A 16,486-nucleotide genomic window follows, 5' to 3' on the forward strand; every position below is an offset into this window, starting at 1 on the left:
CCGCAACGGGAGAGGCCACAGCAGTGAGAGGCCCGCGTACCGCAAAAAAAAAAAAAAAAAAAAAAAAAAATCAGCAGTGCTCAGGCCCCACCCTAGACCAAATGAAATGCCCTCTTTCAGGGTGTGGCTCAGGCCTTCGTATCTTTCATAGCTGCCCAGGAGGTTTGAATGTGCAACCTGGGCTGAGAACCATCGACTTAGGCCAGTGGTTCTCAGCGTGGCATCACCCGAGGTATTGTTAGAAATGCCAAACTTGGGTCCCACTTCAAACCTATGAAGCCAACTCTGAGGGCAGCGCAGAAACCTGGGTATTATCGAGCCCTCCAGGGGATTCGGACGCGCGCTCACGTTTCAGAAGCTCTGATTTAGACCGTAGTTCCCAACTCAGTGTTCCCACTAAGATCCGGTTTTATTTCCTCTACGAGTTATGGGGACTTCATTCCCTTGGCCCTGCTCCCCTTCCTTCTCCTGGGGGTCATGAAAAATGAAAACCTTTTACTGGTACCCAGGCTAATTGGATTCAGGAATCCTCTGCCCGGCCAGGCTCAGCTGCAGCTTTGAGAAGTGGTCGTTTGGGCTCTGTTTGGACGCTTCTCCCCTTAGGAGGCAGGGAGCCCAGGCAATTTGCAGACAGTTCTTACAGTACCAGCCCTCCTTGCCCCCTGCCCCCCACTGCATCCTCTGCCTCTCCTCCCACCCCTTCTAGTCTCTCTCCCTTTCCCTCTCCTGCTCCCTGTCCAGTCCAAGCTTCTGCTCTCAGCTCTGCCAGCCCTGGGCATGTAGGTTGCGTCTCCTTGGTTCTCCAAGTCCACATCTCCAGCAGTGACTCCAGGGATTCAGACCTGACTGCCTCCTGGGACTGTTACACAGGGTCCGGGACCTTCCCAGCACCTGTCTGTTAGTCAGTTTCCTTTCTCCTGTCACTTCTAGAGATGCCTGGGCTCCAGGTTTATGCTTTGGCCTCTCCCACCAGTCCCTCTGCATCAACGTTTGTTGTACCTTCTTTCTCAGGGACCACGTAGAGGGCGCGTCTGGGAAGCACATCACCCTCACCCTAGATGGGAAGTGGTTTGTGTTTGCTCCTTGTAGGGAGACATCTGGCGTGTTGATCTCTGCCCCGGTCTAGTGGTCCTTGTCACTAACGGTAAACTTCTACCCTCCTTCCTCTCCTCCCTCCACCGTCTCCTGGATGTGGACTGTCCCATGGTGTGGTCCAGGTGCAGGATACATCAGGGATCCTGGAAGAGGTGAGCTGGCCCCTCACAGTTGTGGCCTGTGGCTGGGGATAGGTGGGCAGAGGAAAGGTGAAGGCCATGCCCTGGAGTCTTCCTGGTTCCTGGTACTCCAGTGTGCCTCTGTCACATGGACTCCTGTCTGGATTTAATTTCCCACACTCTGCGTGGATCCAGGGCTGCCTGGGGTGTGTCCTGGTGTGAGTCTGGCTCTTAGGTGGACTGCTGCTATGTTGGAAGTCACATTTGCCCAGACCCCCGGGACAGCAGTACAGAGCCTCAACTGGCTGAGTACCAAGTGTCAGGTTTTCAAGAATAAAATGTTCATAAGGGGCCAGAGTAGTCAAGGAAGCCTTGCTAGTGGAGGTGGCATTAGCCAAACATTGTCGTAGCGCTTAGGAAGAAGGTGGGGAACGTTCCTCTGGCCCAAGAGACCAAGCACCAGGTTGGGGCCTGGCTGCTTTAGGAAACGGGGCAGTTTGGGGAGTCCTAGCTGCTGGGAGGAGCTTGGGGTTTGCATCCAAATGAAGCAAGGCTATGCCCTTTGCTATGCGGGATAAGGAGCACATTTCCTTATGGCCTCCTGCACATCTGTGAGCAGGTCCTCAAGAGTGAGCTGAGGCAAAGGCCCGGGCAGAGAGACAGGAAGGAGAGCCCTGGTCAGATGGGGGTTGGGAAAAGGGCAGCCACTTCCTGCCGTCAGGGAATCCCCAGGCTGCGAGCGAACACCATTTGACATTTTCAGTGCAATTTGGACTTGAAGTGCAGGGTCAGGATGTGGGATCCGCCGGCCCCGCGCCCCTTACCTCACTTCCTTCAGCTCCCAGACCGAGGTGGGGTCCGCCAACTGAGCTGGCCGCAATTGCGCCTGACAGGCAGCCTCCTGCTTCTGGCTGCAGTTGCGAAAGACTGCCGATTTGGAAAGGGGACCAGAGTCCTGTCCAGGGAAGCAGCACGGAGCCCTCTCTCTTGATTGAGAGCGTTCTGTGGCCAAAACCCACAGCCTGCTCTGAAGAAGACCCAGCCCAGGGATGAGTTATTAAAAAAAGTTAAAATCCTTAATAACTGGATTTGTAATATATAACAGTGAAGGCTCAGATTCCAAGAGCAGGGATCTGGCTGTGGTCTTGTTGTCAGGAAGCAAATCAAAATCTGCAGCTTTGGGGCTAGAGCCTGATGAGGGCCAAGTGCCCTGCCGCAGGGCCAGCCGGCCACAGGCTGAGGGGGGTGTGGGTCAGCAGGGCCAGAGGAGAGCAAGTGCTGGGGGTCTGCTGGGCACAGGGCTGGGCCAGCACGTTCAAAGGGTCCCAGGCCCAGTAGGATGGATGGAGGATCAGCTGGTCCAGGGAACCACCCCAGAAGGTGACCCTGTGACCCCTTCATCCCCAGAGGGCTCCCGCCATGGCCCTGGGGCCCATAGCTCAGCCTCTTTCTTCCCCTGCACTTGAAGGCTAAGACTCGTGCCGAGGTCCTGGGTCCTGTTTGGTTTTAAGAATCCCCAGGGGCGGGGTGGAGGCAGGTTAGTCTTGCTGCTGTTGCTGCTGGTCCTGCTGGAAGCCTGACGCCTTAGCAAGGTTTTTGTCTTCTTTGCTGCGGCCGAGCTCCTGCTTGGTATCCCTCATTCAGTCCCCTCCAGACTCCCGGCCTGATCCCTGTGAAGAGCGCTCCAGCCATCCTGGAGGGCTGTGAAAAGCCACGGCGGGAGCTTAGCTTCTGGGCCACTGGCCACGGGGGCCCTCAAAAGTCTGGGAGCAGAGAGGGAAGATGGGTGTGTTAGGAAGCCGTCTGGCTGCAGAGAGGTGTGGGATGGGGAGCGAGGGGCAGGAGAGACCAGCTAGGAGGCTTTTGAGACAGATGTGGTGTTGGGGGCCTAGGCTAGAGAGGGAGTGGAGAGGGGCAAGTGACTCTGAAGCACGGTGTAAGGACGGCCTCTCCAGTGGGGACTGCCTTCTGGCCAGCACAGCCCACGCCTGTGCCGGAGACAGTGTCATGAATGAGGTGAAAGGCATCTACCCAGGCTGAGCGCTCCTAGAGCAGATGGAGGACAGCAGGGATGGCTTCCTGGAAGAGGTGACTCTGAGCTCTCTTTGGGGGTCCAGGTGGCAGTGCCTCGGGCTGGGGGTACGTGTCACCGCGTGGGGCCAGTTTGGTGGGCGACAAGATTTCCCCTCCCCCAGGCTGTTTGCCCACCTGGAGCATCCCTCTCCAGGGTCTCTTGGTCGGGAAGGGGGACTGTCGCATTGTGTCTTTGAGGCTTCGGTGTCTGGGAGACCTGGGTCCTCACGGGTGGACGGGAGGGTTTCTTTCCACCTCCCAGCCTGTCTTTCTGTCTGTCACTTGATGTTTCCCCTCTTCCTGAGCCTTGCTCTTCTCCTTGTCCAGCTCTCCCTTCGCATTTCCCTTTTCCTCTGTTTGCTCCTTGGCCCAGGCTCCCTCTCTCCCTCCTTCTCCCCGCCTCTTCTGAGCCCTCTGTCTCGTTTCTTTTCCTTTTTGTCTGGAGAACAAAGGCGGTCTGCACTGCCAAGGGGAATGAGTTCAAAGAAACTGCAATTTTAGATTTCCTGAGAAATGGAGAGTGCACAGGCATGTGTGAGTGTGTGCAAATATGTACACTCACGAGAGCATGCACGTGCGCGTGCGCGCGCGCACACACACACACACACACACACACACACACAGCAGAAGAGATGATGGCAGATTCCGTAATAATTGAGGGCTCCTAGGATGTGGAGCCTGTGCAGAGGAAGACCCCATCTGGGAACCCTTTAGGTGGGAGCAGGGGCATGTGGTCCTGAGCACCTGAGGGGGCGTGGTTCGGAGTATCGTCCTTGGTTTTGATGCTCCTGTCATGCTCCCTGGGGGCATGCCCTGGTTGAAAGGAGAGCGTCCTCCGTGGCTTTTTTGCTGTGCGTTGGGGGCCAACCAGATGTCACTCCATCCCCTTCCTAATCCAGGCAACAGGCTATGGCTTTTAGTCTGAGATGTATATGAGGTACTCTCCTGCACCCCCAAATCCTCCAGAAGGAAAAATTTGGTGTTTTGCAATCAGGAAAATAAGCCCAGTGGTCCCCCATCCCCCTATCCCTCCCCCAAGGCTTTAATTTAAAACACTGTTTTTCCTGGGAAGTGTAATTAGAGCAGCATGTTGTTCCTAACGAGCTGGGTGGGGCAGGCAGACAGTGGAGCCCTCCCAGCCCGCCCGGCTGCGCCCGCGTGGAGCTCCCCGAGGAGCTAGGATCTGAGTGTCCAGAGGGTCACCTGACTGTGCCCTGCTGTGTGAGGAGGGGCGTCTGTGGGCTACTGGTGGCAACACTGACCTAGGTGGCTGGAGGGCCCTGCCCACACTTGCCCCAGCCCTGGGAGTGCACGTCTGTCTAGTGTGGTGGCCCCTGGGACTAGGAGAGGAAGCCCCCCTCATGGCTCAGGGCCTCAGTTCCCTGTACTGAACTGGCCAGCAGGACGGATCGATGAAAGGAGGCAGGAGGTGGATTCTGCTTAAAGTGGGGAGAGAGCCTCATTTGTCCTTGTGTCCTTGTCTTCTTGGTCTGAGCTGTCTCGGTAAGCGCCCTGCACACCTGTAGAACCCCGTCGGTGTAGCAGCCCCACGTCTGCCCTGCATTCAGGGTGGGTGGGGAGGAGCACGGAAGGGATGGACCCCACCATGGAAGGGGTCATCTTATGAGCCTTCTATTGCGTGGCTGCCCCTGAGGCCTGTGGTCCTCGGAGTCCCCCGTCACACATGGGACCGTGAATCAGGATGTCCTGACGATGCTTTCAGGCTGCACCCACCCCCTCCCAGCCTGGCAGTGCCGATAGGGGTCGCTGCAGCCCACCCCACTGAGAGTCACTGTCCTGGAAGGAGATATCATGCCTCTCAGATGGGCTGGACCAGAAACAATTGAGAAACTTGGGCACAGGAGTGGCCATCTGGCTGGTGCCACAGGACTCCCAAGCGTGAGATGTGGGAGACCAGTCAGGACCTTGGGCAACCAGAGCCCAGGGTCACTTAATTAGAGGTAAGAGAAGTCAGAGAGTAGGGTTGTAAGGAGATTCTGGAGTGGTTGGGGAGATTTTCTGGAGGGTGTAGAGTTTGACCTAGGCCCTGAAAGATGTGGTAGATTCTGGAAGATGGCAAAGGAAGCCCATTCAAACAGAGGGAGGAATGAGCGGGCACGGGGAAAGCAGGGGTTGGTGAAGATGCAAGACTGACACAGGCAAGAGCGTTGGGAAGGATGGGAGAGTATGTTGGAGTCAGTTCTTTGTCCCCCTATTCCCCCGTCCATTTGCCCTCTGCCATCCCTCCCTCCCTGCCTTCAATAATCTGTTCGTAAGCCTTTATTTATTGGACAGGGGATTTAGCTGTTGTCCCTGTGTGCAGAATTGCTGGTTTCACAAGGGACACAGACAAATGAACACACAGAAATGACCCAGGGTGATGTGTCTTTCAATGAGACAAGTTGCTCTGGGAACCGTGGGGTGCTTAACTTAAACCTGGGGCTCCAAGGAACACTTAAGTGGACCTGAAGTCCACGTAGGAGGTAGCCAGATGAAGTGGGCAGAAGAGCCTTTCAGACAGAGAGACCAGTGAGCTCCAACCTCACAGGTGAAGAGAGTGTGGTGCCTCCTGAAACCTGCTGGCGTTCAGAAGGGGGGGTGGGTGCTGTTGAGTGTGTCTGGGGAGGTGGCTCATCACTGTCTGGGATCCCGGAGGGGAAAGTTGGTGGTGAGAGGCGAGACCAGAGAGGTCAGCAGGAGCTAGAAGATGAGGGGTCTTGGAGGCTGCGTCAAGAAGTTTGGACTTCATCCTGAGTGGGTGGGTTTTAAACAGAGTGGCATTCTTGGAAAGTCTTCCCTGGCTGCAGAGTACAGCATACATTCATTGGAAGGGGATGTGCAAAACCAGATGCAAGAGATCACTTAGGATGATGCTGGTGAATCCAGGCAAGAGATGGTGGTGACCCAGACCCAGGAAAGAAGATGGGTGTGTGGGCCCGGGAGAGATTTAGGAGACAGAGCCCTAAGGCTTGGGGATCAATCCAGGGGAAGGAGAGCCAAGGGTGGCGTGGCGTTTTTGGCTTGGCTATCTGGGTGGATGGTGGGGCTGGATTCTGAGATGACATTTGAAGAGAGCAGGTTTGGGGGGGTGGGATCTTAGAGAATCCAGTTTGGGACAAGCTCGGTGTGAGAGGCCAGGAGGACACATGGATGAAGTAGCGGTAAGGTTGGAATGTGAGTGTGGGGCTTAGGAGAGACGTTTGGGAGCGGAAAGCCTAGGCGAGGGCTGGGCAAAGGAGCAGGGGGAGGCTGCCAGGGAGACACAGCCAACGGAGGGTAGAGAGGGTGGAGGGGCCAGTGCTGAGGAGCTAGACAGACGGCTTTAGGAAGGAGGACGAGGTCGGCTGGCCAGATGCTGCTGAGGTAGGGAGAGAGATAGGCGCCTGTGAGTTTCCTCTGGGTTGGGCTACAAGCAACTTGTTGTTAATTTTGGAGAGAGACGTTTCCAGGGAGGGGGTGCAAGGGGCGGAGCGAGTGCACTGAGCGGAGGGCTGTGTGGAAGTGGGGGAGAGGCAGGGGATGGAGGCAGCCTTTTTCAGGAAGAGAGAGAGGAGAGGGTGGCAGGCTGCAGGAGAGGACCCAGAGAGAAGGTGTGGATGGATCCGAGATACCATCTTGAGACTGTCTTTAAATGCGGAAGGAAAAAATCCAGCAGATAGTGTGGAAAATTGGGGCGCACTGGATGAGACCGGGTTAGGGAGCCAGAGCACATGGTGGCGTAGATGTGCAGTGATAATGAGAGGTGCCTACAGGCGGGCGGTGCGCACGGTGGGGAGGGGACAGAGGACTTGGTGGCAGCTGGCAGGCGGAGGGGGGCCCCTGCAGGGGCAGGGATTCTGGGGAATGACAACAAGGTGCAGGGAGCAAGGATGTCCTGGGACCCCTGAGGACGGCATGGTGGATGGAGGTGGCCTTGGGATGAGACTGGGGACCTTGTGCCTCATAAGCTGCCCTGCGGATGCGCCTCTAACCGCTGTCTCTGCTTGTCTCTCCTTCCTGCCTGCCGGGCCTGGCGCTCCACAGCTGTGTGCACCCGCCGTCTTCCTCCAGGGCCTCCTGCAAACGGTACTGGAGCCCGGTCTTCTCCAGGTTCTTGGTCCCTGTCCTCCTCTGTAAGCAGGTTCCTGCGGTGGGGAGCCTGGGCGTCTGCACAGAGAGAGGAATATCCTCACAGGGGACCTGGGGGAGCCCAGAGGGAAAGCGGGATGTGGAAGTGAGGGACAAAAAGGAATCAAAGGGACACTGCCCAGAGTCTGGGGACCTGGAGAGGAATGTTCTGGGGGAAGTATCTTCATGAGTTTTCCTGGGTGATTTCAGGACAACACTGAAGCCCTATGAGAAAGGCTTGGTCTTTCTGCCTCCCCACCCAGGAGCCCGGGGCTCTTCCCTCCCTGACCTCTTCTATTTGTCCCTTTCGTCATGGACTTTTGGCCCTGGGCCCACTGTGGGCTGGGAATCAGCCTGGAGCAGGCCACCAGCAGGCCACCAGCAGGCCTTCAGGCATAACCTTTTTTAAAAAGAGGCGACCCCTGCTGCACAGCTGTTGCAATAGGCGGCCTTGGAGTGCCAAGGTTGGACGCCAAGTCAGGCGTCCCCAGAGCAGCCAGGCCACCGCGGGCTCTGCCTCCAGCCTCCAGGGGGCACCAGTCAGGTGGACTGTGACGTGCACAGCACCCCCTGGAGTTGTGCCCGTGGCAGCCCTGCTCATCACTCTTTCTCCTGATGGCGTCCGTTGCTCAGCCAGTCTGAAAATATCATGTCACTTGCATTGTGGGTCTGGAGGAAAATGATGAATTCCTTCACTCTGTGCTCTGGGGATGTAGGGATAGTTCTGAAGCCGGCGTTGTTTTGAGAGGTGCCTCTGATGGCTCAGCTCTGCTCAAGTCCCTGGGGGATCACCAACAACATTAGTGATGGAAACAGTGGCACCACCAACAATACAGTGATCATTTTAGTCACTGCTGTTTATTAAGCACCTCCTATGTGCCAGAAACTCTTTATATTTGTTCTCTTGTTAAATTCTCAGACCAATTTTGTAAGAGTTTCGTTATCCCGGATTTTCATATGAGGGTACTGAGTCACAGAGGTTGAATAATTTGCCCGAGGTCAAATAGCTCAGAAGCTGCAGGGTTAGGACTAGGACCAGGGTCTGGTTTGATTCTAGAAATGAGCTTCTTACCACCGCAGGTCGCAAAGCATAGCATCATCAGTGTGTCGTTGGCAGGAGGGACAGCTGGGATTGGCTGTGAAGTGATGAGGCGGGAGGAAGCTGGTGTGTTTCAGTGCTCCAGCTGCTCCCGCCATCTGCGTCAGAGCATCTGTAGATGGATGCACCATCCTTTGAGAAGGAACCCAGAGCAAGTCACTTGGAGAATGAATCCAATGATTCCGTTGTTTATTAATGCAATTACATGAGGCAAGCTCTGTAAAGCACACAGCACAGCCCTTCTATTTATAGTTAACATTTCCTGAGTGTCAGGGCCTCCGTGTATGGATGTGCAGGTTGTGCACTGCGGAAGAGCACTGGGTCTAAGGGGGTGCGATTTCCAGTGCAGACGTCATGTATTTTTACTTATTATAACAATTTCCAGTAGGTGGCAGTAAAGTGTCTTGTTCTAATAAACTAGTAAACTATGATGATTTTCTGACGTGGAAGTAAAGAGTTTTAAGAAAAGATCATCCTTCTCTAGTTGTCACAAAGGTGCCATGTGGGCTCCTATTGAGAGTTTACATGAACCAGGCACTCTTCTAAATGTTGTATTAACTTCTCCAAGCCTCACACTAACCCTTAGAGGTTGATAGTTTTAAAAAATCATTTTATAGTTGAAAAAAATTGAGCCACAGAGAAGTGAAATAACTTATTTTACTCAGTAAGTAGTGGAGTCAGGATCCATACCCAGAGCCCGTGTTTCTAACCACTGTCAGACTTGGTAGTTGTCTAATCCACAGTAATACCTGCCTCAACTGCCCCGCCTGCTTCCCTATGTATTTCTTCAGGACTCTTGCCCAAGTCTTTTTGGCAAACCCATAGTGGGTAGGGTTGACACAGGCCATGCTCATCTCTGGTCGGTGGTGTGAAGGAGCCTCCCCAGTAGGCCCTTTGGTGCCCGCGGATGGTGGGCCTTCCTGTCCCCTTCTCCTATTTGTAAATACCCCTTCTGGCCCACAGTGCAAGCGTTCTGTTCAGATGTGTCACACCTCAGGACAGGTGTGAGTTTGGGGCTGGAGACAGAACACCAGGGCGGGTGGTAAGTTGGGAGGGTCTGAGCCAGGATGCAGGAGAACCAGGCTAGCAGGAGGGCACGTGGTCCTCTCGGGACTGAGAGGGCCTGAAGTGGACGTGTTAGGTTGGACGGGGCAGTGCATGTGTGTGCACGTGTGTGCACACGTGTATGTGTGACAGGAACGGGGTCACCCTGAGCATCTCGTTGGTGGGAGGAGGGGTGCCCCGGGGCTCATTTGAAACAGGATCACCTGAACCCTGGGCCAAGGTGCTAGAATTGTGATCCTGGAGAAGATGGTGCCTGGGAAACTGACTTTGCTCTCTCATTTCTGTCTGCCCGGTCGCCCACTTCTGTGTCCTCGCCGCTCTGTTTCTGTGTCTCTCCACACGTCCTTCTTTCCATCTCGTCTGTCCTCCTTTCTTGTCTTTCCGCCTTGGTCTTCCTCCTGCCTTTGCCTCCATTCTACCTGCTGCCCTGCAGTCGGAGGACACGGACCTACCCTACCCGCCACCCCAGAGGGAGGCCAACATCTACATGGTCCCCCAGAACATCAAGCCTGTTCTCCAGAGAACCGCCATCGAGGTGAGCCCGCCCCCGTGGCGGGGTGGGGATTGTGGGCAGCTGGGCCCTTCCTCTTCCTGGCCTAGCCTTTCTGGGGCCTGGGGCCTTCTCAGCTGCTATCCTCACTCCGTGCCCCCAGATCCTGGCGTGGGGCCTTCGGAACATGAAGAGCTACCAGCTGGCCAGCGTGTCCTCCCCCAGCCTGGTGGTGGAGTGCGGGGGCCAGACCGTGCAGTCCTGTGTCATCAAGAACCTCCGGAAGAACCCCAACTTTGACATCTGCACCCTCTTCATGGAAGTGGTGAGCCCGACCTCCCTGCCGTCCCCTTCTGGAGTCCCGGTGGTTAGAATATCCTTGCGGCCCCAGGCGGCCTGGGGTCTGGCTCCCTGCGGGGTTCTGAGTGGGTCACGGCATCGCTCCCACCTCACTGGAGAATGGGAGGAAATGCTCTCTCCTCCCTGGAGGAGTTGAAGCCTGCGAGCAGCGCAGAAGGGGCCAGCTCGGCCCCTCCTCCTCAGATCCTGAGTCCACGGAACTCCCAAGGACCCATCCGTGGCTGTTTCCCCTCTCAGAGCCGGCCTCAGTCCCCCGGTGCTCCCTGCCAGGGCTCTGAGCTTCCAGGATTCCTCCAACCCTTCCAGGACCTGGTCCTCCCCCAGCCTGGGCCCCCACAGAGGGGCTCACCCCCGCGGCCCTGAGGCCTCAGCCCTCTCCAGCAACCTGGGCTGCCTGGGCCTAGTGACCAGAGTAAGGCAAGTCTGAGGAAAGGAAAATGGTTTGCAAGATGAAAGTGCTATAGAAATTCCAGGCCCAGTGGCTGTCAACAGGAGCCTCCTCTTGGCTGAGCCAAAGCCGCCACCGAAGGAGAGCATATAAATTATTTCAAGTTGTGTTCAAAGTGCTTTTAGGGTTGGGGGGAGAAGAATCTGGGTCTGGAAGCCAACTCTTGAGTATCCACTTGGGGGGGTCCGTCTGCGAGAAATGTTGAGTCCTGGGCCAACTTCTCCCTTCTTTGCTTCCCCGGCCAGTGAGGGTTCAGGGAAAGTAGACTTGTTTTAACTTTAGGCTGAGCTGGATGTGTTTGGAAGGTAAAACTGTGAGGGAAAAGTCGGCCTCTGCATACAGCATTCAAGAGGCCGACAGAAGGGGCGCGTGGCTTTTGCTCCACTGGCCAGCTCCTGGGCTTGGCAAACCACCCGTTTGGATTGCTGGCTCTTGGGGGTTATGTGTGGGTTGAGAGCATTTTCTGCACCTTGGACTTGCCCTGGGAAGAAGGGCTCGCCTTCCTCTGAGACCTCCCAGAGATGGGGTCAGGCTGCTGCCCAGAGCTTCCCTCCCCCTCCACCCAGATGCTGCCCAGGGAGGAGCTCTACTGTCCCCCCATCGTGATCAAGGTAATTGATAATCGCCAGTTTGGCCGCCGGCCTGTGGTGGGCCAGTGTACCATCCGCTCCCTGGAGAGCTTCCTGTGCGACCCTTACTCAGAGGAGAGTCCGTCCCCACAGGGCGGCCCAGGTAGGGGAAGGACTGTTGACGGTGGGGGGCGGGGGGCGGGGAGGCCCAGGGGGCTGGGACCGGTGGACTTCCCAGCTGAGACACGTCCTGAAGCCCTCCTCTTACCGGGCCCTGAATGAGGTGACCCGGAGGACGGGTGGGAATCTCGTCTCCCTCAGGGCACCGTCTGGCCCTGGGCTGGGCCCACCAGGAGAGGTGGGGGGGTGGATGCTGAGGTGGGGCGCGGTGCGGAAAAGGCCGAGGGAGAGGGAGATACAGGGATCAGTGGGATGAGGAGGGAGCCAGGGGGAGAACTAGGGAGACGGGGAGCGGGAGACGGGAGAGGGAAGGATGGGTGGGAGAAGGAGGGAGACACGGCGTGAAAAGTGTGGCAAGACCGAGGGCCGAGTCTTGTGACTCGGGAGGGGTGAGCCCCTGAGGGAGCCCCCTCTCAGGCCTGGACACTGCTCCCCCTACAGATGACGTGAGCTTACTCAGTCCTGGAGAAGATGTGCTGATTGACATCGACGACAAGGAGCCCCTCATCCCCATCCAGGTACCATGGGTCCCCGGGGACAGACACTGGCTCCTTCCATGAGCTGGCTTGCTTGCCCTCTCCCTGCCCCTTGCCCTCCCTTCCTTATCACACGGCCTCCATAGGACACTCTCTCTGTAGCCTCGTGGCTGGACACCTTACAGATGGACGGCCCCAGTTAGGAGCTTTCAGTCCGGTTGGGAGCAGGTTGGGGGTTGCAGGGGAGGCTGTGTGTGGTCTTCTGGTCAAGACCCAATCATTTCCCCCAAAGCATATGAGAAAAATCGCCCCACTACCTTGAGGTCTCTCTCCTGGAAATCACCCAGGAAATCAGGGTGGAAGGAGCAAACGAGAGAGAAGGAGGACACGGTGGGGAGTGACCGGTAGCCTCTGGGGTGCCCCAGCCCCATCGCCTTACCCAGCTAGGGCCCTCCTTGGGGGGAGGTTCATCTATGGGCTTGTGCTCTGTGGCACCTGGCAGGCAGATTGAAGAAGGGCTCTGTGTCCAAGCCAGTGGTCCCTCTCACCCCATTCCCTCCACCTGCAGGAGAGGAAGGGGGCCAGGAGAGGGGCCTTACTGCAGGGGTGTCCAACCCTGTCGGCAGGTAAGAGGCAGCCCCTGGCTATGTGCTCCACAACAGGGCGAGCTGGTGACCCTGACACCAGTGCCAAACAGCACGGCAAGAGGTCTGTGGCATCTCTTATTGAGGGGGGAGCACTCTCTTCACCTTGGGCCCTGGGGTGGCTCTGGGTCCTGTATGGCTGAGACCACCCAGTGCTCCCTGCAGTGGAGATGGAAAAAGGCCTCACTGTGGGCACCAGCCTTGAATAGCTCTGTTCCAAGTTTTCACCCTCTGTTCCAGGTTGTCACCCTCCTCTCAGCTTCTCTTGATTCTGGCCCCACCCCTGGCACTTGGGGCTCCCAGAGCTTCTGGGCTGCCCGGAGGCAGAGCCTCCCAGCCTGTGTAGACAGTACTTGTGCTTAGACCCACAACCTGTTTATTCACTGGGGAGGGGGTGGCATTTTGGGAGGGTTTTATTTTTTTTTAAACGATCAATCAAATATTAGCCTTGAGAGCAAGAGAGCAAACTTGGGCGTTGGGTTGGGCTTGGGATCCTCAAAACTCTCCCCGAGATGTGCTTACAGGGGCTTCCCTGTGACATTTAGGGCTGATTTCTGCTTCTTTCTCATGCGCTCATCTCTTTCACCTTTCTGCCACTTCCATGGGGACATTTCTGGTGTTCAGTCCTGGGCCTCGCTGCTGCTGAGACAAGAGCTTCATAGCTGGTTTCTAGTTCTCTGGTGCTAAGCATCCTCAGAAGCCCCCAGCTCTCCATTTCCCTCGCCTCTGTGGCTCTCCAGGGCCCCACCCCAGCACGCTTTCTGCTGGGAGCACCTTCTGGCCAGCTCCCAGTCATTCTTTAAGACTCAGCCGAGGGGTGGTCACCTCCTTCCAGGATTCTGCCCTGGCTCCTCCACTTCTTCTGCAAGTCCTGTCTCTATCTTGGTCACTGCGCTTGCCTTAAGTCGTGCTTCTCTGTAAATGCCAGCATCTTTCCTAGACTAGGCTCAGGGCAGTGACTAGGCCTCATTCCTCTTGTGTCCCCAGTGACCAGCACAGGGCCTGACTTAGAGGAGGCGTTTGAAGAAAGTCTGCCTGGGTGGATGGATGGATGGATGGATGAGTGGATGGATGCATAAGTAGATGGGTGGCTGGGTCGATTACCTGCCTACTCTCTATAGGGGTCTAAGGAGGAGCTTCTCTTGACTGGGGAAACCCAAATGGAAACTGCAAATACACAGAATTCAGCTACACTCAAGGCTAGTACCTTCTGGCCTGGGTGGGTGTTCGTAGCTGAATGAGGCAGCTAATTAGCCCCAAGCTCCGGGCGCCCAATGCTGGCTCCCGCTCACCACCACCCCCCCAACCCCCCGTCAGCGGGCCGTCTGAGTCTGTGCAGGGAAGCGTAGAGCTTGCCCAGCAGGATTTCCGTTCTGTGTGTGCTGCCCTCAAAATGTCTACAGACTCAGATGGGGAGGGACTCTCTTGGGCACTGCTGGCTACAAGCACAACCAGAGGCAGACGGTGAGGAGGCCCAGGCTGGACGTCCTTACAGTGTTGACATGAGTGAACCGGGGCCCGGGGTCTGAGCCAGACCAGGGGCTGCACTCTTGGTGGGAGCACACGGCTAGAGCTGCTGGCCAGGCAGAGGGCGGGGAGCTGGGGTTAGGGCTGGTGGAGGCGTGCCCGCGCGGGGAGGGCCTGGGCTCCCAGGACCTCGGAGGTCGGCAGGGAGAGGAGGAAGTGAGATCCCCCTGCTCTGGCGGAGGAGGTTTGGACCCTACCCTCATTGAGCTCCCTGTCTGATGGAGGAGACATAACCCTATTCTCAAGGAGCCCCGAGGCCTGCAGGGAGATCAGTCCCAGTCTTCGGGAAGCCCTGTCCTGATGGGGTCTTCTGGGGGCTTGGGGAAAAAGCAATTTTGTATCGTGCTTTTCTCTGAGATCATTGATCCGATTTGGCTGGTCCAGGAGATCCTTCCCTCACTCTGTCTTGCACATCTCCTGTGCAGGACTTGGGAGGACCGGGCATCCTGGGGCTGATCCAGGAGGCTGTGGGTTCCAGATCCAGTGGTTTTCCAGATAGTTCTGGATGGGCTCTTGTCCCCTCGCCCCTTCCCCAGTGCAGATAGGATAGGGATGAGAAGGAGGGACGAGAAGTCTGGCAGAACTCGGATTTTGCTGGCTCCTGTTTGTGCAGCCCGTGTCTCTAGGCCGCCCGTATTGTTCCTCCCGTCATGCGGCCCTCATCGCTGTGCTCACCAGCTCTGGCTGTGGACCCAGCAGAAGGCTCCTCCCCAGCTCCAAATGCTCTCTTGCCACATTCGGCTTCTGTTTTGGTCCCTGCCGTCTCCTTGCTCAGTTGCCTCTTCTCTGCTGAAGAACCGTCTCGCCATCATCCGCCAGTTCCTGGGATGAGCTGCCACACACTAGAAAAAGACACTCCAGACTTTCCTGATGCTTGTGCCATTGGCTGACAACCACGGCCAAGCATTTCTCAGGTTTCTAGAAATGTTTCGGTGTCTGTCAAGAGCGGCCAGTTCTAGAGATGATCTGAAATGGATGTATGAGGCAGAACTGTCCACTTGGCCTTCTAGGACTTGTAGGTGGGCACCTGTCTCTGGGAGTAAGGAGATGCCTGGCCTCCTGGACTCTTCTCTGTGGCGGGGGGCTGGGATGAGATCAACTCTCGCATGGCAACCCCGCAGTGTATTCTTGGTCTGTGTGGCTGTCTTTGTGTAGATTTTAGAGCCGTAGTCTGGGGATGGGGTGGTAGTGTGGGTGTGTGCGGTGTGTGTACACATGAGTGTGCGTGAGAGGTGGGGTGGGGGGCTGGGAGCAGATGTGTGTGCAAACGTAGTGGCGCTGTTGCAAGCATCGTGGCCTTGACACCTAAATTGCTGAGGGCAGGCTGGGGGTGTCCTCAGAGAGGGGCACAGAGGTGTTTCCTTCCGTCTAGTGCTCTGCTTGAGATAAAGGATATCTTCATTTTTCTCTGATTATAAACCTATGTCCATTATATAAAGTTTGGAAAATATAGAAAAATAATGAACAGATAGGTGTTGCTTCCAACCAGGAACACGATGTGAATGAACTGCTCCCAACGTGGCCTCCTCTGTCCTTCCCTTCCCCCCAGGCTGCTCTTTCTGTCTCTGATTCTGCCTCTGAGTAGGAATCAGGCTCTACTTTTACGTTTCAAACAAACTTGGGGTCTTTGTCGACTAGTCTGCTAGTTCTTGGTGTTCTGATGATGAAAATGGGAAGAGAAGCAGTGCAGGAACACACCCAGAGTGGGGTTCCCACCATTTCCTAGAGGGTCTTGAGGCTCATGTAGAGGTGGTACCCCCCTGCCCATCCCACACATCGCCCACCTTCAGGCACCACCCTTCAGGTCAAGGGTGACGCTTGCCTATCATTCTGAGAGATCACCCTGGGTAGGGGTCTCCTCCTGAAGTCCTCAGGCCATGGGGTGGAGAACATGTGTGTGATGAGGAGGGATGAAGAGGAAGAGTGCTCTCGGGAAGTCTTCCCTCTGGCTGCCAGAGAGAGGAGGGCTATGTTGCAGATCCAAATGAGATGAACAGAGTGATAGCAAAGCGATGAATGCTTGATTAGCAGGGACACCAAGATCTTGGACTCTGGGCCCTACAAGGTCAGCGTGGGCTAAGTCATCAGGGAACCTTCTCCAAGGGGGCTGGCGAGAGGGGTTAGAATAGCAGAGGGGAGAGGAGGCCTTTCCTGGTGGGCAGAGGAGCTGGGGCAAAGGCTTGGCAGTGGGAGGTGTGTGTGTGTGTGTGTGTGTGTGTGTGTGTGTGTGTGTG

At 56.3% G+C, this 16,486-nt stretch overlaps 1 protein-coding gene across 23 annotated transcripts in view; it reads left to right on the plus strand.

Annotated features, from left to right (window-relative positions):
- The window catches only part of DYSF (dysferlin), a 231,639-nt gene that overhangs the window by 145,764 nt on the left and 69,389 nt on the right, over positions 1 to 16,486 (plus strand). For 15 of the 23 annotated variants that reach the window (XM_007111166.4, XM_007111170.4, XM_007111174.4 and 12 more), the window contains 5 exons: positions 1,218 to 1,247; positions 9,992 to 10,093; positions 10,212 to 10,373; positions 11,423 to 11,588; positions 12,047 to 12,123. In XM_007111166.4, coding sequence (XP_007111228.2) covers positions 1,218 to 1,247; positions 9,992 to 10,093; positions 10,212 to 10,373; positions 11,423 to 11,588; positions 12,047 to 12,123 — 537 coding nt within the window. Of the gene's footprint in view, positions 1 to 1,217; positions 1,248 to 7,310; positions 7,353 to 9,991; positions 10,094 to 10,211; positions 10,374 to 11,422; positions 11,589 to 12,046; positions 12,124 to 16,486 lie in introns of all 23 variants that reach the window. The other 8 variants (XM_007111158.4, XM_007111168.4, XM_007111157.4 and 5 more) reach the window with 2 other exon arrangements.

Source organism: Physeter macrocephalus, chromosome 12, assembly GCF_002837175.3.
Source record: "Physeter macrocephalus isolate SW-GA chromosome 12, ASM283717v5, whole genome shotgun sequence".
Classification (NCBI taxonomy): domain Eukaryota; kingdom Metazoa; phylum Chordata; class Mammalia; order Artiodactyla; family Physeteridae; genus Physeter; species Physeter macrocephalus.